General features: G+C 36.6%; 1 protein-coding gene and 1 long non-coding RNA gene across 4 annotated transcripts in view; one reads left to right on the top strand and one right to left on the bottom strand.

The window, feature by feature from the left end:
• Positions 1–351: 351 nt before the first annotated feature.
• LOC100865061 (uncharacterized) overlaps positions 352–26,139 on the bottom strand; it is a 203,166-nt gene continuing 177,378 nt past the window's right edge. The window contains exons 3-7 of one of the 2 annotated variants that reach the window (XM_086915264.1): positions 5,678–6,155; positions 3,889–4,173; positions 3,481–3,631; positions 3,156–3,366; positions 352–3,055 (exon numbers count right to left, since the gene is read on the bottom strand). In XM_086915264.1, coding sequence (XP_086771390.1) covers positions 683–3,055; positions 3,156–3,366; positions 3,481–3,631; positions 3,889–4,173; positions 5,678–6,155 — 3,498 coding nt within the window. In that variant the 3' untranslated portion in view covers positions 352–682. Of the gene's footprint in view, positions 3,056–3,155; positions 3,367–3,480; positions 3,632–3,888; positions 4,174–5,068; positions 5,625–5,677; positions 6,156–26,139 lie in introns of those variants that run through there. The other variant, XM_086915268.1, reaches the window with a different exon arrangement.
• LOC100865303 (uncharacterized) overlaps positions 6,846–26,139 on the top strand; it is a 40,382-nt gene continuing 21,088 nt past the window's right edge. The window contains exons 1-6 of one of the 2 annotated variants that reach the window (XR_015294474.1): positions 6,846–7,100; positions 7,225–7,427; positions 9,478–9,969; positions 10,042–12,314; positions 14,056–14,135; positions 25,191–25,311. This is a non-coding gene — a long non-coding RNA (uncharacterized LOC100865303). Of the gene's footprint in view, positions 7,101–7,224; positions 7,428–9,477; positions 9,970–10,041; positions 12,315–14,055; positions 14,136–25,190; positions 25,312–26,139 lie in introns of those variants that run through there. The other variant, XR_015294467.1, reaches the window with a different exon arrangement.

A 26,139-nucleotide genomic window follows, 5' to 3' on the forward strand; every position in this document is an offset into this window, starting at 1 on the left:
TTCTCTTTTTTTTCCTTTTTTTTTTTTTTAATCGTTATCACAGTGTTTTAGTACGCTCGTTTTTTTTTTCCCCCTTAATTAATATCGAATAATATTCTCTCGATTATTATATATATAAAAATTAAAATAAGACCGAAACATCCGTTTCATCGATTTCCATTTACAATGAAGTTATCTCGTATTATTATTGTTACATATAAAAATTATTACCTAATTTATTGCATGATATATGCATGTTTACACACCTAGTTTACTGTATCCATATATACTTTTTATTCGTCCACGTTCGAACGTTGATAGTCGCTTCTTCTCTAGTTTTTTTATTATTAATTCGAACGAAAAAAAACTGTCTTCACCCTTCTACCTTCATTAGAATATTATTTAGAATGGTATTCAAATACAGTATATTTAAATGATCATCGAAAAATCCTTAAACGATAACTTAAATACACGTTTTTTTTTTTTTTCCCCCTATCAAAGTGATTAATCCTTCTTCTTCTTCTTCTTCTTCTTTTTTTTTCCGCTTGAACGTCTTTATTTATTGACACATACGAGGAAGTCGTCCCGATGATAATTTCAATGAAAATAGAATTCGAAGCGAGGAATCCGACGGATCTTTGTCCTTAGAAAATGAAACCGACGTTCGCTACACATCGGAAACCCTACATGAGATCCCATTTGCCTACTTAGACGTTGGAGCAGCCGGCTGGTGCTGCCCCGCCATCCCCAGTCTTGGTTGCGAGGAAGCAAGTAATTCTTTATAGTATGCACTAAATTCCGGCGGTAAAAACGACGTTGCAGCCGTGGGCGGAATCGGCGGGGGGAATAAACCATTGTAGAATGCGGAATAGTACATGGGGTCTAAAATCGGTAGGAACTTGCCGGGCGTATTTGGCAGTTGCGGAAGGTAAGCTGGATTGTTTTGCGGCACTGCAGGTACGAAACCAGAAGGTATACTTGGAACACTGTGTCTTCTTCCAGCTTCGGTTTGCCTTGGTTCCTGTTGTTGTTGTTGCTGCTGCTGCTGTTGTTGTTGCTGCTGCTGCTGCTGTTGATGTTGTTGAGCGATTAATGATTTATCGCCCTCGCTGATTCGACGCTGTTGCTGCTGATGTTGTTGGTGATGTTGTTGGTGATGTGGATGCTGTTGTTGGTGATGTTGATGCTGTTGTTGCTGGTGCTGTTGATGCTGATGCGGATGTAGATGTTGCTGTTGATGAAGATGATGCTGTTGGTGCTGGTGATGCTGATGATGTTGATGATGCTGGTGATGATGCTGCTCCTTACCGCCTAACTCTACGTTTTTTCTCCTGTCGATCGTATTTTGTTGTTGTTGGATCGTAGCCATCCTGGTATAATTTCCGCTATTTAGATGATTTAGATTAGGTACATTGGGTATAACAGGATGACTCGGTTTCCTAGGTGTATAAGGTGAAATTGGTTCACTCCTTGTCATATACTTGCCGTTCAATTGCTGTCTTCTTTGCATAGGTATCGCATTATTTCTAGACGGGCTCGGCACGCGGACAGGAGCCGGTGGTGTACTTAGGTGATTATTACTCTTTTGCTTAGGATTTACGATTGTTATTTCTAAATTATTCGAAGCCATGGTTCGACTGTCGAGTACGTTCTGATAACCAGGGAAGGTACTTCGTTTCGAACAATCTGTTGGTTTTTCTTTAAGCGTGGACGAGTTCCTCATCTCCAAGTTTAATGGATTAGGCCTCGGCACTACAGGTACTTTCACTATTTCTAAGCTCGGCCTCGGGTACGTCGACTTGTTGGATTTTTGCGTCAAGTCGAGAACCCCGCCGTAAACGGGGTCGTTATTACTATACATCGGATGCGGCTGCAAACGATGCAGCGAGGGACGATATTTTGGAGGGATAGGAATTTCTTTTGGATCTCCATAAACCGTCTTTTCGTTGTGTGCGAATATCGACCTTGACTGTGTCACCTTGGGCGGAAATATCCTACCGTTAGGAACAGTTGGCGGCACGAAACGATGATTTGCTTGATGCAACCCCGACGATGCCGATGGTGGTGGGACGTTGGCGTTCGCGTACAACTGTAGCAACCCTGCGTTATTAGAAGTACCAAGATTTATTACACGACTGTTCACCATATTATTGTTGTTCATTGTGATGTTGTTGTTGTTGTTGTTGTTATTGTTGTTGTTGTAATGAGCAGGATGTTGTTTCGTCGGCGTTGGTAACCGTGCTTGATGATGATGATGCTGCTGCTGCTGCTGTTGATGTTCTTGTTGAGGGGACGATAACATATGCCCTATGTCAGGTGTCACGGTGACGGAAATCAATTTAGGAATGGAGTTGGGCGTGACTGGAAGGGGATACGTTATCGGTGGTTTTTCTTCCGATTTCATCGTTGCCGGCGCAGGGGAATTGTTTTGAATAACGCTCGGCCGCGTATCCAAGTCAACGGCAGTGACCTCGAGTCCGCCTTCGCGGAGTATTTCGAGTTTGCGCTTCTTGAAGCTGGGAATGATTATTTTATCCCTACTCGTGTCGCTCTCCGTTTCAAGATCGATCACCTCAGGCGATCTTGGAGGGACTATCGCCTTCTCCGCAAAAATTGACTTCTCGCCGAACAACGGGATGTTCTCCTTGCCCTGCGCCAACAGGTTGGTCTGTTTGGGATCTAATTTGATCTCTTTCATATCCTTCTCGGGCGGCGGCGTCAACGTGACAACGGTAGAGGCATTCGTCACCACTGTGGTTACCGGAAGACCCGGTGGCGAACACGACTGTGGTGGAACTTGTTGCGAAATAAGAGGGCTATTTAGCTGCCTCTCTAACACGCTTTGACTTCCAGTACCATTCGTGGGTGTGGTAGAAGGTGTACTACTAGGCGTTGATATTGATGTATTAGAAGAAGGTGGTGGACTTGGCAGTTGGCTGGTTTGCTGGCTGGGTGATGGTGTACTATTGGCAATCATGGTATTTAATGATTTCAGACGTTCTGGTTTCACTCTTACGCTACGTAGAGACGATGTCTTTCCAGTCTCTGTTTTGGGTTTTTCATTGGACAGGAACGGCTACAAGACAACAATTGTTAATCATGCGAATAACAAATATCGAACGATATTTGTGTCGAACGATTTTAACGGTAATCAATTAAAAATTATATCAACTTACCGCTGTCGATACGATTGATTGTAAGGGAGGGCTTGCAGTGGTAAGACTCGTTTCTACAGGGGGAGGCGTATCCGATGGATATGAATCGTTCGTTTCTTGCTTAATATCCTCGGATTCTTCGGATACACTGCTACTTTTACTTCGTCTTCCGTGTGTCAGTCTAATTTTTTCTTCCTCGCCTCTTTGATACCTCTCATATGGTAACAATAACCTGTTCGTAGATACGATAAATTCTATAGACGATTGTATATATATATATACATATACATATATATGAGTTCGCAGTTAATCCACAGGGCAAGATTTTTCATTCGCGTAACTTTACCTCTCGTAATGCCGTCGAGTGATAGTCGCAGCGCTGGTAGATCCTGTATTACCACCTATATCGTCGTAGATATTCTTCCACAGTCGACCAGCGCTGACGGAATCATAACCACCAAGCATTTGCACTTTCGTATAAAACAGGAAGAGATCGACTGCAAGCAAAAGAATCTCATTTAGTTCGATAGATCTTTTGTTATCGTTGTGCAATGAATATTTATTCGTACGTGAGATTTGTCAAAAGGAAACACTGCTGTATATCAGCTTCGAACAGTACCAATCACTGTTTTAATTTAATTATACATATGGGTGGACATTTACATTTACGAGATATAATATATATATATATATATATTATACAAATTTCCGCCAATTGTTTGAAAAAAAAAAAAGAGATCACACAGATACTGACTCTGCCTGTAGCCCAGCAGTGGCATCTTTCCGACAGGCGTACCCCGCGAGTTCATGAAATTCTGCACGTCCGTTATGAATTTCTTTTCCTCCGCGCTGGTCTTCCGCTCACTTCGCCGTACCACCGACGAAGGTGGTCTGCCAACGCTCGGTATCATAACGTTCGAACTCGCTGGGGCACTTTTCGACGTGGATGCAACGGAAGCTTCACTTTCATTACTCGATTCACCGGGCGATGCGCTGCGCTTTTTACGTTTCCTCCTCGGCCTTCCTTTCAATTTTGGTGCTGAAAAATATTTCACTTTGCTTTCAATCTTGAAATGAAAATAAAGCATAAATATAAAGAAAATATATATATATATATATATATATATATCTTTAGATTTTTTAAATTGACGAGAAACGAATGTTCAATATACGTTCAATGTATAAATATGATAATAATATGAATATCGGTTCAAAAAAAATCTCATTATCTGTTCTCTTACGATAGAATAATAAATTCGGATTAAATAACGAAATGTTATCGATTCCTTATACGATTTCGTTTTTCATTGTATCTAAATGCTTTGTTTTTAACGAGATAATGAACATGATTTTTTCCATAATTTGAAAATTTATGTAACGATCGAAAAATGACTCTATGAAAAAAATATCATTTTTTATTATCTAACATTAAATTTTAAAAAATTAAAACGAATAAATCGTTATAATAAATTGTACACATACAGTGTACAGTATCTTATATTCTGTTATTAATTTAAATCATAACATATATTAATGCAATGATTTAATAATTAAATGATAAAAATTAATTTCGAAATATAAAAATTGTTATTCGTAAATTGCAATTTGTACATTTATATTTCTTTACATTGTCAAACAATTAGTCAAATTATATGGTCGGAATTACCATACATCTACAATACATCGTAACAATCTAATAAAAGTAAAAACATTCTTGATTTTTCATCACTAGTTTTTAAATTTATTTGACATTTATCACATAATATTTACGTATATATAAGAACGATATAGATTAATACAGAATTATGTATCATTTCTACTTAAGTTTCTAAATCTATTCCACGTGCACGTGTCACATTTCAATATATAAATCCCGCCCAAAAAGTTAACCAACGATTCTTCTTTTGTACGAAACACAAAAATATAATACCTACCAACTAGTTTAAAATACACAATCTTATTTTCTTGTATCTTCATAATTATGGACATTGTGCTTTGTATCAAAATAAAGATTTAGCAAATGAATCGATAAACGATTCATAAGTCACACTACACTATCACATTCACTATTAAAATTTTTATAAATCCTGAGACATCGATTTATGTACACATTTGAAGACGGATCTATATATGCTAGTAGAAGTGTTAATATGCTTTGTCATCATTATAGTTACAAAATATTTTTCCAATGAAGAAACACAACCTTATACCAACGTTCTTCCCGCTAGCCTTACCCGATACGTTCTATTGTTTTTTAAATGGCTCTCTAGACTATGCAATGTAATTGCCTGTTGCGACCACATGCTAATCTCGGTCGGTAAATAATAAAATATCTAATAATTAATTAACCAATGATTATTAATACATATCATATAAAACATTTATTATTATTTAATTATATATTAAATAAACATTTTACGCAACAAAAAGCATTTTCATAAGTAGATTTGATTTGTGAAATCTGTTTTATCTAGTTTTTTTCTACTTCTATTTCGTCATCGGTGTAAAAAGAAAAATAAATTTCAGTTGGTAACCTAACCTACCTAAATGATTGCAAAGAAGCTCGTGAGTTTCAAGGTCCGGATAGTCAAAGGTATCTCTACAGAAGAGTATCCTTGTACCCGGTGTGGCGGTGAATCCACCCAGTGCGGCTGCTATGGATGAGCAAAGCCAGGACGGTTCGGCGCCTTCGAGCCTACGTAAGAGTGCTCGATATCGGCAGTACCTGGGATACGAGAGCACCACCACTTTCGTTTGGGAACTATAGTCCGATTTTCGCGTGTTGTGATTGCTTTCGTACTCCTTCTGTTGCTTATCGACGTCCGAAAAATCAATGCCAGGATCGGTGAGCACCTGCGGCTGAGGTATCTCATACCTTAACGGGCTATTCTCCGGAGACGACGTTGGGGTCGGTGGGTAAGATACCTCCCGACCCCATGACCATTCCAATGCAGGCGATAACCACGTAACGAGATCATGAACACGCACCACAACCTTTTCAGATATTGTCAGCACTTCGTCCTGCAATCAGATAAGTATTTCTTGTTTTATTTTTTACGTCGGTATTTTTTTTATAAACAAATATATTATTATATTTTTTACGTATCCGATAAAATGAAAAAAATTTTTAGAAACGAATATGAAGAATAACTTTCTAAAATAGATAAATTATAAAATGACTTTTCGAATTGAAATAACATTTTTATCATGGATAAAAATAATCACATAATTTTTATCGAATATGAATTGTTATCCGCATTATGTCACTAACTTATCATTTAAGCAATCTTCTCTCTTACCAAACTAAATCTTTTCTTTTAAAGTTTTACACAGATTCTATAAATACACACGTATTTCTTCGCAAAACTTTTGCACATGTATTATATTTTCAAAAATAGAACAAAAAGTTGTCGACATGTTTTATCATGATTTATCTTTCTCAAAATGCAACTTTTCGTTATTTTTCTTTAAAATTCCCAAGTCATGTTAAAATAATATATCTATATTAAATTAAATTACAGGTCAAATTGAAAATAAGATATTGAGAGGAACAAAAATAAGCGAAGATATAATCAATTTCAATGGAATTTTGAAGATTTTCTATTGACTCGGGACGAAGTAGGTATCTTTCTTACCAGTCCGTTCCATTTGCGATATTATTTTACCGACCTTTCATCGACAGGTGGAGACACGGTCAAGTCTCAGCGCTACTTAAACTCGTAATCTGACCCATCCTCTACATGCATAGATCTACTTGTCGTGTATAAAGCTAAAATACCTATGTGCTCGTTATGTATACACATAATCCAGCCAACGTAACTCGTGGTTTATGTTGTACCTCGAGTGCATCGTTACCTACTCCGCTTCAGCGATAATTTAATTGTCCGTTGATGCCAGCGGCGACGTCATTTTCACAAAGTTTGACCTAACTTTTGGACCTGGTGATTTGTGGAATTTAATTCAACTGTAAGTTATTGCTTCCCATTAAATTTAAAATGTAGAGGAATGAATTTAAAAAAAAATAAAAATTTTTATCAAATTCAAAATAGAATAATACTCAAGGATAATTACAATTTTACATGATTGACAGTAATAAATGCAATTTGCGCATTTCGTTTATCTCGAAGATCGAATAATGCTCGTAATGAGTCATACCAAACATTGGTGTGAAATTTATTACTGGGACGTTGAACGTGCATAAATCAACTAAGAAATGTAAACATACGGTATGCTAAGTATTAGCACTCTTTTCATCGGTTCTCGACCTTTGGACAATTGCTACAAAGATACGAGGTAAGCTCGAACAATAAAAAAAAAAAAAGAACAGAGAACGCGAATAAAAATTTAATCATTTAATAAATACGAGTATAAACAATTATAAAAAACAAAGTATAAAACGTCAGAATATAAACGCAATTTATTTATATAATACGAAATATATATTGTTATATTTATTTAATTAACATTAACCGCTTGTCCACGATGTTTCTCCGCAATTAGCTTATATAACTGGAAGATTCGTTAGCGGCAAATCGAATCGTCCGGAAAGAATTGAGATTCAACGAGGGGCAATTGTGAGATGCACTTGAACCGGTGGCTCTGCGAGTAAATCCGTTAACCCGCGGCGAAAAGAGCCTTGAGCCAAGTAAAATGGCCGGGTTTTAACCCCTTGCACTTCAACTGCCAGTCGAGTTAGCTATAAAATGTTGAACGTTTCAATGGAACTAAATTTGATAATATTTTTTTTTTTTTTTTTTTTTTTTTTTATATCTCAATACGAAGAATACGTTTTATACAATTTTTATGAATTATTTATTTGTATACATAATCTCTTTATTTTATTCCATAATCATAATTGAAAACAAAATTAAATTCATTTAAATTCATTTATTTATATATCTACGCCATAATGTAACATTCTATTTAGTTTGGAAGTCTTATAGCCTCGGTTTTTATACTTTCATCTTTTAACTCCGTGCTCATCCATGCCCTCCTTCAATCCCGCCACTTCACTTCTTCCTTTACTCTTCTTTTTCTTCTTTTTTCCTCTCCCCCCCCCCCTCCTCCCTCTTGCTATTGCTCGACTTTCTCGTCCCTCGTTTACATCCCATTCTCGATCTTTTCTTTTCCCATCTCTATATATCTCTTCTTCTTTCGGCTTTCAACATTGCCTCTCCTCCTTTTTCACTCCTCACCTTTAGTCACTTATTTGCTCCCCTGTTTGTACGATCTTTCCTTCGCTACTTTGCTTACTAGCTCGTTCCACGAATGTTGATGCAAAAACGAATTAATTTTTGTAATAATTCCGTATAAACCTAGTCAAAAGATTTATATATATCGTTCACATCACTGTTAATACGTTTGCCCGTGGATTTTCTCTCTCCCTCTCTGGTCTGTCAGTCACGTACGTGCTCTCCCATTTTCAGTTTCATGGAAAATCTTTCTCTTTTCTTCTCACCATACTCTCTCTCTCTCTCTCTCTCTCTCGTGTTTTCCACTCTTCGAGCACGACTGTGAAAACAAACCTTCCGTCTTAATCGCAGGGACACGCGAAAAAAAAAAAAAGAAACGATGAAGAAGAATTGTGTGACCGAGAGGTAGCACGCGTAGCACAAAGAAAAATCTTCCGACATGAACGTCCCCCATCCCCCTCCTTTGTCCCATTCTCGTCTCTTCCATGTATTTATTGCCGTGATTTCCTCCACAGGGTTCCCTCCAGGGTTCTATTGACTTTTCGGACTCCCACTTGCTCGCGCCCCTTATTGCTCTTCACCCCCTATTGATTTCGTTAACACGGAGATATCGTTTTAATTAAATTCTACCCCCTTCCCCTCCCCCAGTTTTTACCACCATTCCTTCGGGCCGGTGTTATAATCGTTTGTTACAAGACACGAGGAATTGCGCTTGCGATTATTCGGCGTATTATATTCGGTGGTGGTTCGTTGTTCCGTTGGAGACCGAATAAACCGTGGCAACTTTGTAATCACGTTAAACCTGGTAGTGAAACTGATGGCAGGAGTTCAACTCGCAACTCGATTCTATTTAAATATTTAAATGTAGTTTTAAACTTGTCCCGCCCAAACGAAGTTTCGCCAAATTGGTAATCTCTTACTTTTCAATCGTCTTCCCGACCGAGCACTTACGCGAAACGCAATTAGCCGAGTGTAAATTTTGGATAACGAGGGCGAGCAACGATCAAAGATTTCGGGGATTATGGTTGTGCGAGTCGATGATGAAATGATTACGATCGATTTTTTTCAATTTTCGTATTATTCGTTACTTTTGTATCTGTCAATTTATGTTTCGAGCGGATTTATTAAAATTTCATTATCGAAAATTTCAGATAACCGTTTCGAGCTTCCACACGTACGAATGTTATAAATTTCGCCTATGATCCATTTAAATGTTTAATGGAAACAAATGCGGCAGGACGTGATTTCTGGACAAAAGGATTAAGTTACGTATTATTAATAGGTCAGTGGCTGTTTCGATAAATCTGGTGGAAACGTGTGGATTGTTCAGGTACGTATTATATTTTAAATTAATCTCGTAGGCGAGATATGCACTTGCAAAATTCAATTTAACAAACGTACTGCGAACTTACTGTTTGAGGTAAACTTTTACCCTCCAAAGAAGGAGTATACCAAGGAAATTACATCTTAGAGGGAGGAGTTTATAGTATCTTGAAATATTAAAATATCTTCTGGTGAGAAACAGCCGTGGGTGTTCATGACTTTCCTCCCGCTAACTCTTTATTACACCTTCATGTTTATTCGAAGTGAAATAAGGTTATGTACCGAAGGAAAACTAGAAGAAAAATATCAGAGAGTAAGTGGTAAGTACATAATAATTAAAGAACATTTATACATATCTCTTTGAAATTTGATCAACATTTTGCATTTAAAAGATGAGGCGAGACACCATACCTACAAGCATTCCCCTTGACTGCACACATCCGAGATGTGTATCTGGAAGAGGGAGAACCAGGAAGAGTCGACCATTACTGGAGGGTGAGAGTTAGGGAGAGACAAGGCGGTGGTAGGATTAAAGGGGTCAACGGAGAGAAAGAGACGGGGAGTGTATGGAGGGTGAAGGAAACAGAGAGCGATGCACGCGTGTAGGGACAACAATGTGCCAGAAGATAGTGCAATAGTTGGCACAGATACAGGCACAGATTTAACCCTAAACTCGTGACACGGACAGTGTGTGCATGGAATCACGTGGAAATGTATTCAAACGTTGCTATGGGGATTTCGCTGCCACCCTAAACACACCGATAACCCATCAATTTCAGCGAAATCGGACGAGCTGGCAAACTGTAATATCCGATCATGTTTCTGTCCTATTAATCCATTCTTCTTCTCCAATTTTATCGCATCGTGAATAATAGTCCGATATTATCGTAGTTCAAATATCATGCTCATGCGGAAAGGGTAATTGTTATACGAATTCGTATTCGATTAAAATTTTTATCTCCGCCAATTTTTCTATCGTATCGGGTTACGAAACTTATAAAGAAGGGAAATTCGAGAGAGAATTGATCGTAAAAAATTGTTCTTCTTTGCTTCTTGGTGAAAGAATGAGAATTGTGTCAAAAGTTGTTTTTATCGGGAGCTGTTTCAATTGGCAAACTGATGAAAAATTCATCTATTTATTGGCGATGGTATAAAACGTGTTATAGCAATATTTTGGCAACATCCGTCAAACGGGCAGATTTTAATCTTCGTGATTTCGTGTTTTCGAAGGATTATTAAAAGACTGGATGGATTAATTCAATTCTTGGCTGGGATTAACAACTAATAGGGGACGGGATGTGAAGGGTTCACAGTTAAATGCTAAATCAGCGAAAAGATAGGGTTCAGACGATTCGAGAAGAATGTTTTATGGCAAACGTCCAAATGATGTTTGTTAGCTCGACAAGGAATTGTTAATGAATTTCTAGTGGGCGTATCGGAAAATGTTATTTGAAATTGGCGTAACTCCTTTCTTTCCCTTGCTCCTTTTACGATTTATTAATAATCAATAACCATCGATTTTCTTTTTTTTTTTTTTTTTTCGTTTTAATTTTACGTTTAATTTACATTTACGCGCAAAGGTAATCGTGTTAGGCGAGTTTCAAAATTTATATTCGATATCTACGCTTTTTTATCGAAATCTATTTTACACGTGGCGAACGTTAAATTATTTTTGTATCGCTCCATCGTCCGATTATTGCACCGAGGTTCGACATAAATTTCGCATTACTATTCATAAATTATTTGTAACTCTGGATTCAATTAAATTTTACAGCAAAAGTCATCCCGTGCCGGGGCAGAAATTGTCCACCCGTTTTGATTAATTTGACCGGCAAAAAATAATAAATAACTCTCGAAATTGTTTTACCGCGCGTATTAATTTTAACCGGGCGCGCGATCAATAATGTATGTTGTTCGATTTGTTTATTTCGAGGGCACATCGAAACGCGCGCATCGTTTTAATAACGATATCGGTACGACACGAACAGGGCCCTTAATACTTTTCCGTGTAATGCGACTCATGCCCGCGTCCATTTACCGACGAAATTTATTACATTAAACGTAATAAACGACTTGTATAGCATCCAAGCATGCTAGCGATATTATTATCGTAGCTGCGAAACTTTCTATCTATCTGGGTAATCTCATCTTCTGCCCGCCACCTCCTTTATCTCTTGTCTTTCACTCAACTTCTTAAGTAGTCTTTTGTAAGTTGAATTAAAATAGACGTCAGGAATATATATTCCTCGGACGATAGCAAACCAGCCATCAGATGAAGGAAGTACAGTAATATATACGCATAAATGACCACGAATTTGTCCATTTATATGGTCATTGGCCATCCCCACCCATTGGAAACGATCGGCCCCGAATGATTCCGACTAATCCCGAACAGTAGTCGTGTGTCCAAACATGGCGTGTGTCATCAAGAAGCAAAACTCGTGCGATTATCACGTATATCGATAAAATCGATCGTTCGAAATGATGAAGATGAAACGAAATTGTGAAATTGTGTGTTGACTCGATCGAGTCGATAATTGTGAAACAATGTTAAAGACGAAATATTATACACGGGAAGAAAAAATCCGGGAGCCACCGTATAAATATGCAATGCTGCAGTTGACATATTCGCCGAGCGTACATAATACATTCATGAACGAGAATGGTAGGGAGAAAGAGCGCGAAGGTGGGGAGGAATACAATCGTAGAGTGGAATATGTAGCGTGTTGGTTTTAGTGACGCTCAATCTTTGCTTGTAAACCGCACTGGGAGGCCATTACTTTGGAAGTCACGTTGTTATCCGACCACGAATCTCACTGTGAAAAGTTTAGATTTCGAGCGTGCTTCCAAATCAAATTCTTTCCACCTCTGCCCGGCTCGAATTGTTTCTTCGTTTTTCTTTCGCTTTGAACCGGCTACCGAGAATTCAACAAAGGGACGTCATTCGAGTTTTATGGTTAGGGAAGATTTACATCGACAAAAGATAGACAAATGTGAATTCCTGGTGTACGTGGTAGATAAAAAAATAAAGGAAAAAACGTATGAGAGAAAATATCAATAAAGAGAGGAGGGGGAAAAATACGTAATACTTGTCGGAGAGGGAAATACGAACAGGATTAATTTTAGCGCTTGTGACAGGTTTAAATCAATAAGTATGAGAGCCACTGCGAAGCATAAATCATTGTTAGATTAAACCCTGGAGCACGCGGTAGTAGATGGGGCAATGGCGCGCTTTCAGGAAATATAGGGTGACCCAAAAGTTCCGATCTATATTTCATTGAATCATATACAGATCGACATGAACAATGCAATATGAAACTAGGCTAATTGATCGAGTATTTTCATCTGTTTTTCGATAACTTTTTACGACTTTTATTGACTTTTATATAATTTTTCCTTAAAAATATCTGATTTCCAAAAAAAAATTTCATTTCTATCGAATAAACATCTTCAGATACGTTTATTGCTTATATTGTAACAATATCGAAACTTTGCAAAAATTCAATTTAGAATTTCATAATCCCAATTGATAACGATCAAATCTCTATAAACGATATTCGAAAGCTTATCGTCAAATAAACGGGAAACAGATATTTTTATACACCAGATAAAAGTCGTGCGTATTCTGAAAATCAAAAATTAATAGTAAAATAACCGCAATTAACGAGATTGCTAATTAGCGCGCGCAATTTGAAGGCCACTTCGCTGCTAAAGTCATTTCCTTTAATGTAAGAAAATACGTTTTTGCTCGATTCAGTCGGTCTGAATGAAAACAGTGCCACTTTGAACTGGTATGCGAGGATTGAAGCTAAAAGGAATTTGATTATGCTTGGTAGTTTACACACGGTGTTTCTGGATCGATCGAGCCACCCGCTGTCTCTCCCTACCTTTCGCACTGTCTTTCTCCCACTTGCTTTCTCTCACTCTCTCCCACCCCTATTATCCCTCACTTGGCTTCCTCCTCTCTTCCTAGTCCCTTTTGCTCTTTATCTGTCTAGTACACACACATTCTCTCTCTCTCTCTCTCTCTCTCTCTCTCTCTCTCTCTCTCTCTCTCTCTCTCTCTCTCTCTCTCTTCCTCTCTCCCTCCTTTTCTCCTTCTCTCTCTCTCTCTCTCTCTCTCTCTCTCTCTCTCTCTCTCTCTCTCTCTCTCTGTGCGTTCGTGTTTCCACGTCTTCATACTGGTTTCGTCAAGGGTCATGTGTGAGGAATGGGAATTACTTTTTAAAAAGGAATAAAATGGAATCGTGTTCTCGGTTTGATTGTGCTTGTACAAATTCAAGCAAAATTGTTAGATATTTTTAACAATTTTCTTCGAATTTTCTCTTATTCCACATTAGAATTGTAAAATTTTAAATCGATAATATGTATTTCCTTTTTTTTCTCTTTTTTTTTGAATATTCCAGATTGTATTTTCAACTGTATTTTCTACCGTGCACAAAAATATATAATCAAGATTGCATTGTTGCTAACTTCATTAAACAAGGTAAGAAGATAATAATAAATAATGCATCTACATCAATGAAAAGCAATCAAAAGTTTCTTTTTAATATATGTGTATATATATATATCGTAGTTAGCTGTAATATTATAACCTACTTGCCATAATAGCGTCATTATTTCGCTATTCGATATTACATATATAATTTTAATAGAATTCACGTAGGTATATATGAGAGCTCCCTACACAATCATTTACCGACTAATAATATCACTACTGAGATGAGAAATTATAGATTATACGCGTCTCTTATAATTCTTTCAATTTTTAATTATAAAAATTGTTTTTTATTGCCAAATCCGTTATGCACGTATATAAATTTCTATGTAATAATATTAATTCGATGATAAAAAAAACTCTGATACCATTCGATTATAGTTCGAACGAATCAACTTGTTTAGTTTCATTTGGACGAAAAAAAAAAAAAAAAAAAAAAAAAAAATCTAAATAAAAATACGGAGTGAAAGGGGGAAAGTTTTTTTTAAAGTAGATTTACCCGATCCGAAATAACCGCAAACCATCGAATTATCCACAGTTGTAGCTCTCCTCTTCCCACCCCTCTTCGTCGAGTTCCAATATTTTAGTTTTTTAGCTCGAAATCTTTGAACAGTTTTATGAAACTTAAACATCGTGCTTAAAACTTATAATTCCATGCAAAGAAAAAGTTTCGGCTTCAACTTCCGCCCTGCCACGTTTTATGTTTCATTTCTATTCATTATTCCGATGCTTCTTGAACGCGCCGATGCAAATTTTATCTTTTTAACGCCACCGTCTTCCACCGGGACGTTTCTAAACAGTTGAGCGATAACTGAGTAGCCGCGTTTCATTAAATTTCGCCGATTAAATATTACTTATAAACCAGATGATCAACTGATGATTCGTTTAATCCATCGATTAATTTTAACTTATCGCCCCCAAACGAGATCGTCAAATTTCAACTATACGTCTCGTCATACGAGAATGGAAAGATGGCGTAATAAAAGTGGCTGCTTGCGCAGCTCGAATATCACAGATTTCGCATTGTCTGCCCCCCCCCCTCCCCTCCCCTCCCTTCTTCTCTACGGATGCATATCTCTTTGAACAGATGTATATCTCGTTGCTCATCTTTGATGTATGGCTAAGATCGAGAAAAGTGATTAAATATTCGTTCTTCTTGCGATACGTATATGCAACGATACGGAGGGGAGAGAAGAAAAAACTTTTACTTTATCCAGTGTGAAACTGCGCTCCGTTTATTAGCCCTTTTTTTTTTCCCCTCGGTAAATGAAAGAAACAAACGATGAGGATAAAGGGAGAAAAAGAGAGAGAGAGAAACAGAGGGCGGGATTTTATCGATCAAATGCATTTCCATGAAATTCAACGCTCTTTGTATGTTTCAAACTCTCGAAACGTATCTATATTGCGCAACGATAAATTTATTGGATAAACAAAATACGTCACTATATTGCGTAAATATAAATCGCAGAGTTCATTTTCACGGAATGCCTCTGTTAAATAGTTGAAAAGCGTTGCGAGACTCCTCCCTTTTACGAATTTCATATGTACGGATCGTGAATATTGCGGCATCGAAATTATTTTGCGATTAATAATCGAATTGGATCGCGATTACATTTGAAAAATATTTTTCTTCCTCGCCCCATTCACTTTTAGAGAAGGTATATAATTAATTCCATGCGTGACCAATTTTTTAAGTATGGGGGGAAAAGTGTATATATATATATATATATATATTTGCATTACTTTGTATATAAATTTTACAAATGAGAGAGATCGTTCATGCGGAGAGATTTTTACTTTAAAAAAAGAAAAAAAAAAAAAAAGATTATTTCGATTTCCAAATCGAAAACCTCGCACTCGTGTAAAAACATCGATAATATCGAACATATCGAAATATCCAAGAGATAAGGTAGACGAGGTAGATAATAATAATAATTTTCACTTTACACTCGCCGATAATCTAATTTACTTAATTCTTAGACTTGATAAAGTCTTGGACGAGCGTATGGATACGGGCAGCGTAAATTTCTAATTAAAGTGTCGGCGAATAATTTTATTTTGGACAGCGCCGAAACTCGAACAGTTTCTCTGCAATTCAATGAAACAACGAGGGGGAAGGAGCGGGGGAAGGGAGGAGAGGGAAGGCTAGAACGTTACCACCGACTTACCGAAAAGTTTCGCCACACCCCACCCCACCCGAACCGCCCCCACTTCGTACGCCCCTTGCGGCCGTCGGTGCATTATATTATATAATACACGCCCATAACGGCATACATTCTCGGCACGAGCATAATAATAATAATAATAATAAAGTGACGTTTACATTTCGCATAAGGAACGAGACAGAGAAGGAAAAGCGGGGGAAAATGAATTGAAGAAGTAGTTAAGTTATAAATGATCGGCAATTTAACAGTAAACGAAAAATTTTGGTTGCGAAGTAGAAATAGAATTTATGATAAACGAATTGAACAGTGATAATTTTATTCCCGATCGAAATAAAATATGTTCGTAAAAATCTCGTGTAAATCTGAGTTACAATACAAGAAGGTATTGACTTCGTTGTTTCGAATTATTTTAGACAGAACGGGACGAAATATACGCGTGCATGCAAAAACAAGGAAACAAGCACGAGAAAAGATGGCGAATATTGATTATTCGGTTTTAAAAATTTTATTTCGAACGACGAGATTGATCGATAGACTGGAATAATGGATTAGATGGAACTATTCATAGAAATGAAGATGTGATAATGTAAAAGTGTTTAGTAGTAGTAGAAAAAAAAAAAGAAAAACATATTATAAAAACGAGCATTAAGAGTAAATTACATGAGAAGATTGAACGTTGATTCGCAATGCATTCATAACGTAAATAAAACCCGGATGCAATGTTGTAAATGCAAATAGCGTAGAGATAACATAGGGTGAAAAGTGAAGTTATTACACACTCGTGTTTGCATTCCTTCGCGAGTGGATAACAACCGTTTGTCATGGAATATATTTTCTCAGATTCTTATCAGAAAACTAAGGGTATCGAATATACATTTTTCGATCCTATTATCGATTAGATAATACATCTAATAATATCCAAAACTGTAACGACACCAACCCATTCATTCAACGTATATTTGCATATTTGGGCAAAACGTGGGCATCGGATCGTATTGAATGTAATAGTTATCTTTTTGAATTACGTATTTTATCGTATGCATTGTTATTATGCAAATAACGCGAGTTCGATAATACCCCGTAATATTCGAGTAATCTAAATCAATAATAATATCTTTCTTGATAGCTCCTGAGCGACAGTGATTCCGATTCCAACGATATTTCAAAGATATCGCGTAGATATCTTCGAAATGGATTATGGAATTTAGCACGCAACTTTTTAATTGCATAAATTTTAATACAAATTTAATAATAAATTCCTTCGTAATTATTAAATTATATAATTTTGGATATTAAAATTTTCATTGGAAAAAAAAAAAAAAAGAAAAAATCGCGTTTAAAATCGTGTCGTAAAATTGAAAGATATTTAAGGTTCGATCAAATCTTGTTATTTCGTTGCGAACGCAATTAAAGCAAAAAGATATGTAAATAATATATTCGTATAAGAAATTCCATATTAACCTCGAAACCGGTCTTGGAGCAATCGAGATCGAGTAATCGAGATCATTCACGGATCAACAAGGATTTGTGTACACCAAATACGTTCGTTATCCGAACGTTGGTAATGTCTCTTCGCATCATTCGATCATTGCTCAATTGCCGCAGAACATTATTATCGCGATTCTCGAGAGTGGAACGATAAATGCAGAGTCCTCGTGCACAATATGCGCCGGTTGAAAGGAGAGAATTGCGCGCTTGGCGCATTTAGTGATGGCTTCAAGATGCCTCGGATCACTTAAACTTGAGCGTAAATTTGCTCCTTTCGTGAGTAAATAAAATCATATTAATTTTATTACGCTGAAAACGAATCAACAGGATTCCAGAAATATTTTTTTCATAAACGAGTATCTTATTGTTGATAGATTTATCGAATTGATATTTCAACGAATACCCAACGTATAAGTAATATGCGAAAATTAGTCGGAGCATTCTAAAATATTCAATTTTTGGAATTTAAAAAATCGTCCAACAACGAGTTTAACGAGTTTCATTTCTGCCAATAATATCGCCACAGGAAAAAACTCCTGTTAATTAAGCCCCCACTAATCTAAATTACCGTGTCTGAATCTCGAATAATTACCCGATTATTGAAAGTAATTGAACGCGGTCTGATCCAACCATCTGCACGAACAAATATAAATGAGCATTTATAGTCTCGAAAAAAAGGAAAAAAAAAAAAAAAAAAAAGAAACAATTCAACAATTATCCTTTCTCCCTCTCTGTGATTAAGGAATAATAAAGGGATGAAATTCGAGGGAACAGGGAAGGAAGAATCGAAAGAGAGATCGTTGAAGAGAAAACGATCGTTGACCGAGGATAGCCGCAAAGGCTCGACGTTCAACATTATTCCAATATCGTTCACCTGAGAGGCAAAGCGACGCGAGCAAACAAGCAAAAGAAAGGGATTCCTGCCTCATTGAGGGACAAAACGAAGAGAAAAAGGAAAAGGAAAAAAAAAAAAAAAAAAAAAGGAAAGGAAAGGAAAGGAAAAAACGAAGAGAGGAAAGAAAGAAAGAAGATGGAACGAATGTATGTATTCCCAACGAAAACTGCAACGCGATAAACCTTCTAACGCGTACACGTTAAAACCGGTATTACATACACGCCGGTGCACGCGCATAATAATACACGTATACATGAGAAAAGTCGGCGAGGAGTTTCGTCGAGCGTGGAATTCATCTTGCTCTACGATCCCTTACATTGTGTGAGGCCATCGAGAACTGGTTTCATCGGGTCCCCGAGTAGCTGTTTCATTTTTTACCGGGAAACAGAGAGGGCATTTTAATAGACGGCGCGCAAATCCCGGCCAGCCAGCCAGCCAGCCAGCCAGCCAGCCAGCCAGTCAACCAGCCATCCTAAAGGGTTGCTCAAAACCAAGCGAACCGGCGTAAAACGATTGACGAATCACCGAACACGGTTCTATTAACCATGCCACCGACTACAAATTGATAACCTCCATCCCCCCCCCCTCCCCCTCCCCCTCCCCCTCCTCTTCCCCTGCCCCTCCCTCGTTTGTCGCGAGATTGGCCATCGATGGACCCGTTAAATATGTCATTTCACCATGGGCCAGATATCTCGATAAAATATATAGATAACGGTTCGGGGACAAACAGTTCGGGGCAGTTCGTTTCACGGTAAATTGGTCAAATTCGAAAACAACGAGTACGAGTTGCTCGTAACGTTAAATCTCGCGAATTTTTTTTTTTTTTTTTTACCCTCGAATATCTTTAAAAGTATCGATGGGGGGAGGGGGAGGGGGAGATTTACCTCCTCTCTTTATTCCATAATATTCAAGCCCTCCCGCCCCGAATAGTTTTCCGATAACTTTCTGTCTTGTATGTGTAAAGGCGTAGAGGAGAGGTAGGGATACGAAGGTCCGGAATTCTATAGGACAGGCCCGATACACATAAGAAAGAAACGCGGAGAGAATGATGGAACTCCGTCAGAGAGATAAATGATGACAGTGATAAAATGTTTATTCCCGTTGAAGTACGTGCCACGAAAATCGTTTCATCGTAAGCCGTTGAAAATGAATTTGAATTTATACCGTGTAATTTTATACCGCGACCATTATATCGGCAAATACCATCGTGAATTTTATCATATCCGGGCAAAGATATTGGCAAATAAATTTTAATTGATTCGGTTTTCAAAAACGCGCCCCGTTTCCAACGCGCGCGTGTACGTAATCGTGTCCGTTCAGTCGTTTTTCGGAAACACGCGTTACGTTTTTTCCTCTCTCTCTCTCTCTCTCTCTCTCTCTCTCTCTCTCTCTCTCTCTCTCTCTCTCTCTCTCTCTCTCTCTCTCTCTCTCTCTCTCTCTCCCCTTTCTTTTCCACCTCCGATGTTATTGGCAAAATGCGTACGACTCGCGTTAATAAATCTGAAACGAGATCGATTAACGGCCGAATTATTGGCGGGGTAAAATTAGTGCGACGTGCATAAATCAAACGTATCAATTTGGATACAAGCAAAATCTGACACTGCGCTTCCCTGCGGCCGAGCGCGTTATTATTACTGCGATCGTTCGTTACGCTCTTCTTGACCGCGTGCAATCCTCGTTCATTGTACCCGCGATGTTGCTGATCAACGGACAGGATGTAATCGTCCATCTTTATTTCTTTTTTTTTTTTTTTTATACATAATTAAAAATCAGAATACTGGAAGGAATTCCGCCTTTGTGCATGGGAATATTGTTAATATTGTAATGTATCGCTGTATCGCTCGAATCACGGATAATTCTTCACGGAAGGTATTTCGAAATTAATTCCTCGTGATATATAGTTTGTGAATCTATATTTTTATTAATTTTTTTTTTTTGTGTCGAATAAGAATATAGAAAATTAGAGAGTAAATTAATCGGAGAAAAAAGGAGATTACGATTATTCGAGCGAATAATGGAATTGCATTTGAAAGGTTAAAATGGATATCGATGATTCGACGCATTAAAATATAAATAATGTTTAAATGTAAATCGAGTTTCGTTATCGAATCGCGATTTTCACTTTGCATTTTTCTTTCTCTTTTTTTTTTTTTCCCCTAATAAAAACTTGATCCAATTGAGTTTGGACGTTCGTGGTGTAACGAATATTTGATTTGATTGATAAGTGAGTGAACGTGCATGTTAAAGGGGAAAGTTTTATGATAAAGTGAACTGTAGTTGTGACAGAACCTTTACGTTCCTCAAGCTGAAAGCTATTCTATAAGTCGCAAACATAATAGACCACATACATAACAGAGTCATGCAACTTTAGCGTAGAAGCTATTCCTGCGGTATGACTTGCTTGCCAGGGGTTCTCATTCGTTGTGGTATATAACGCTATAAAATCGAACGGTTTTGTTTTCCTCGTCAGAATTCCATCAAATGCAAATTTACATACTAGGTTATCGGATAATAACTATATTTAATGAATTCATTATAAAAATTATAAATTGTAGTCAACTTTATATATATATATATATATATATATAAAGAAATATCTTTGATCACGTTAATTTGAATTTAGATTAATTTATTTTCTTTCGTTGGAAATATAAACGTGTAACGATATTAATATTTATCGTGATAAATTTTTCTTTTATTTTCGCCATTATCATTGCATCGACAGTTTTATTATCATTGTATATCAATTGATCAATAATAACTTTGCTAACTTCTATCGGGGAAAATATTAAAAAAAATTATTAATTCACCAGTTAACCTAGAAATGTCAAGATATTGATTTTCCATTTTATCATTCTTGAAATATTTTATACGATATCTGAGAATTTTTCATCGAATAAAAAGGTATATCATAAAGATAAAATTGATTCAAATCTACGCATGCAAAATTTCAAATATTATACTTGATTATTTGTTCGAATATATTCGCCGGTACGTAGTAATTTGTCGAACGATATTTGACAAACTAAGCAGAAATATTGCAAAGGAAACGGAATTTTTTTCAAACATTCTCAAAGTATTTGTAATTTATTGGCTTCAAATCGATGTAATTATTAAAACCCTACAACACAGAGGCTTACAAGTTATTAAAAAAAAAATAAAGCGCTGAAAAGTTGAAATTGGTTTAGGGAGTAAAGTCCTGTGATCGATATGTTTCTATATACCGATTAGACGGATCACGAGTGTCCCACATTGTATTATGTAAAACACGGTTGATCGTTAAGTCTATCCTATTATCACTCACGAACCCTGTGTTCTTCGGTGAAAGGATCTGCCGGTAAAACAGATATCTGCCTCCCCCCCTCTCGCTCTCTCGTCATTTTTCAAACGCTTTCAGGTTTATTCTTTCCCGACGTTGATTGATGACAGAAATGCAGACGCATAAAAGCTTCCACGAGGTTCTAGTAATGAAAAGAAGGGGTTTTAAAGACTCTTCGACGCCCCATAAGTTGCTAATGTTTTTATTGCCGTAAACACGATTCTTCGAAGGTTGTAAAAATATTAAAACGAACAGAGAGAGAGAGAGAGAGAGGAGGAGGAGGAGCGGAAGGAGGAGGCGGAGGAGGAGTGAGGGGAGGGGGGAGAGGAAGAAGTTAAATTAAAGGTCGCAACGTGGGAAGGGGGAGGAGAAGGAGGAGGAAGAGAAGAGGAGGGGAGGGAGAGGTTAACTATATAGAAATTTTATACGTCAGATATTGCATAAACGGGAGAGGCTCACATTCTCGCAGGAAACAATGAAACGAAATTATTTCCGCGCCGAGTTCTACTCGTTAAAGTTCGAGTGGAATAATTTCAGCTCTTTCATATCCAGCGTAAAAATAAAAATTCTTCTCTTATATTACTTTCTCTTCGAGCCGTCCCCCCTCCTCCCTCCGATATTCGTAAGGGATGAGACGGGGAGGGGGGCGGAGGGGGGGGGAGAGGAGGCGGAGGGAGAGAGGAGGAAACGTAGGTAAACTGTGCGATATCATGCGTCAGAATTATTTTGTCCTTAAAAGCTTAAGTATTCGTGTCATAATTGTGAGACTTGTTAATGCATAGTGATTATTCGATGGCGCTAATGGCACGGGGATAATTACATCGAGATACTCGAGTACAATAAATTCGCTTCGTATACGTGTCTCCCAATAGCTTGCCGAGTAATTGATTAACGATCAAAGTAGTTGGATAATGAATTTACTTCGAGTATCGCGTTGGTATATACTTTATAGGGATTGAATGCCATCAAGTTCGTCATGAATCATCGATGCTGCTGCCCCCGATGAATTACGAAATTCTTATTAACCCGTATTCACCGGGCGACAACAGGAAGGATGAATCGTAACGAGTCGTGATTATTTTTAAGAAAAAAAAAAAAAAAAAAAAAAAAGGAGATTGAATCGTGAATTCGTTGTCATCGATACAATGGAGAAATTTCTGCTAATCTCGTTGGAAAAAAGTTAAGTTCGTCAAGGTGGGTATACAAGTTTCTGGAACGTGGTGTTACTTCGTTATAGAATAGAAACTTCAATAATACTCTACAACTACTTATATATATAGTACGGTAATTCTCCGTGGAAATCACGAACAAAATGTTCGTAAACAGTTCGTACAACGGGGCTGTATAGTATGAAAAATATATACGAGTGGATACATCTGTCATGCACTCTTTACGACACGTAATCGTTTATTGTATTATAATTATAATCTCATTCTATGAATCTTCATAAATTTTTATCTTAAATTTTATTTTTCACGTGTCGTATTATGATCATGCTATTTCGTTGGAAAGTCTCGGGATATTTATTGGTTTTGTTAAATGATTTTGATCGAAAATTGATAAGTAATCATTTTAATAATTATACATTTTTGACAACGTTGATAATTCAATTTTTAAAGACACAATTAAAAAAATTCATCGTTTACATTAAAATTTAATATTAATATTTTATTTCGTTCTTTCGAGTCTTTCAATTTCTCTTCTCAAAAATTAAAAATCCATGAAATTTAAATTCCACGTAAATTATTTCAATTTCGGGCCATGTTAAAAAAGTGTATTAAGAATAAATTATAAAGAGTGTCCAATCAAATAACAAGATTTTTTTTTTTTTTTATTAATAACAGCGAGGGAAAAATCACAATTTTTGCCCGTGCATTTAAACATCCATTTACAAAGCGGCACTTGATTGCACTGACTTGCCTCGCTTCCATAAAACTTGTTTGATTCTCCAGTTAACACAATGAAACGAGTTTTGTCACTTGACATGTCCTTTATTCAATTATTCCACTTGAAATTTAACGACAGGAGAGCGAAACGTAGCCTGGAATATCGTCGTAAAATTTATTCAAGAGGATATATTGAATTATATGTATAATACAATTGATTGACGTTCGAATCCCTGAATGTTCGAGTTGACACGTAATTGTAATCATTTAATTAATTCAATTTCCATGTTTATTTCTTCCGATATACTAACTTTATCGATTGCGGAAGACAGGATACAAGTTCGTTAAATTCGAACAAACGGGATAGAAAAAAAAAAAAAAAAAAAATCTTGCAAATAAACAAGTTAAATCTTCGAAACATTGAAAAATGAGCGGACACGTTGTAGTTATTTTATTTGCCTCCGGAACGAGATAAAATTAAATGTCACGTTCGATTTGGACAAAAGTTTCATTTACCTTTAACCAAATGTACACGTTCAATATCAACGATATCGATTGCTTTTTCTCTCTCTCTCTCTCTCTCTCTCTCTCTCCCTCCTCCCCCCATCCGTTAAATAATAGACAATTAAGTTATCGTTTAAACGAGATGTACGTTTGCTAGACATCTGTTGCCATCCTAATCCCCACACCCGTGATCGTAAACCCGGCAAGCTTATTTTCTCTGCCTTTTGTGCCGGCCACCCATGCAACTACTTCATGCGGTTGTGAAACACGTTGTTCCTGCGTCATTACGAGATTATTCGATAAAATGTTTTATTTCGGTCCTTTACCTCTTCTAACATCGATCGAGATACACAGACAAATTGGATTCTTGCAATTGGAAGAGACGCGATTAGATTTATAAAAATGTTTTAATAATTGAAAAAAAAAAAAAAAAAAAAAAGGAGCCGAAATTCAATCAATCACGATAAAGGATAAAATTATTGAAAATGTCCTTTATAAATTCAGTATTTCAGCCTCATTAAAATCAATGAGGAGGGAGGGGGATCGATAGGTTCACTAGAATTAGTTATTATTATTATTATTACATATTAATTATATATTAATAAACGATATTATTAATATTAATAATTATTATGGTACCGTAATTACTTTAGATACCTTAGAACAGTACGTGTACATTAATATTATTGTTAATTATCGAAATAACAATTTAACCTCGATTCGAATATTGTCGAACGCGTAAAAATAATTTTATCCACCATTTTGATGTAGACGAGTTATTTGTAGAGCAATGGCTGGTGAAATGGCTGACCACAAAAAAGAAGAAAAAAAGAAAAAAGAATGAAATCATTTCGACGATCAAACAGACGAGAAGACAAAGAATTGAAACATGAATATGAATTCCAAGGTAGTTGCATTTTGCGCGACACGTGAAAACTCATGGAAAACGCTGGAACAGTCAGTTTTTTCGAATATTTGTTATACAAGCAATACACGTTTGCATATCAAACAACTTTTTAACAGCGCATGACCGATACAGAGCTTAAATGATTTGTTTACCCATGCGCCCAGATACGTATGTACACGTATCCAGAATTTGCATGTTATTATCTAATATTAATAATTAAAGCATTATATTAATACGATCGATACAACGTGTGTGCCAACATGCTGTGCATTTGCGTACGCGCAACTCGAATAAACAAATATATTGATTAAACGGGCGTACGAGAAAAACACGATTCTTCGACAAGAGAGAAATAAAATTTATCTCTTTTTGACGGAACAAAAATGGAGGATGTATAATGATAAAATCTTCCTTTCAATTTTCTCTTCGAATATAACTCCGTTATATAATTGAATAGACAAATAAAGGAAATTTAATGGGAACGTTATTAATTTTCGTATATACAAATAACGTTATTACGTTATACTCTCGAAAGGGATAATTACGCTCCCGATTATTATTAATAACTATAATTGTTTTCACCACTCTTGCTCGATACCATCGAATGGATCTTGTTTGCTAATGATGATAGTTGCACAATATTTTCATTGTACACGTCTGTTATAATCTGATAATCAGATCATTTGATTATATAAAAAAAAAAAAAAAAAATAAGTTAATTATGTTGCAAATATTGATTTCGCTGAATCTGATGTAAATTTATTACGAGTTAATCGAATTATTTATGTAGTAGTAAAATTACTTAGGTAAATTTGTTTTTTTTATTTA

The sequence above is a fragment of the Apis florea genome, unplaced genomic scaffold (assembly GCF_048593485.1).
Source record: "Apis florea isolate Af1SG1 unplaced genomic scaffold, ASM4859348v1 contig_2153_pilon, whole genome shotgun sequence".
NCBI lineage: Eukaryota > Metazoa > Arthropoda > Insecta > Hymenoptera > Apidae > Apis > Apis florea.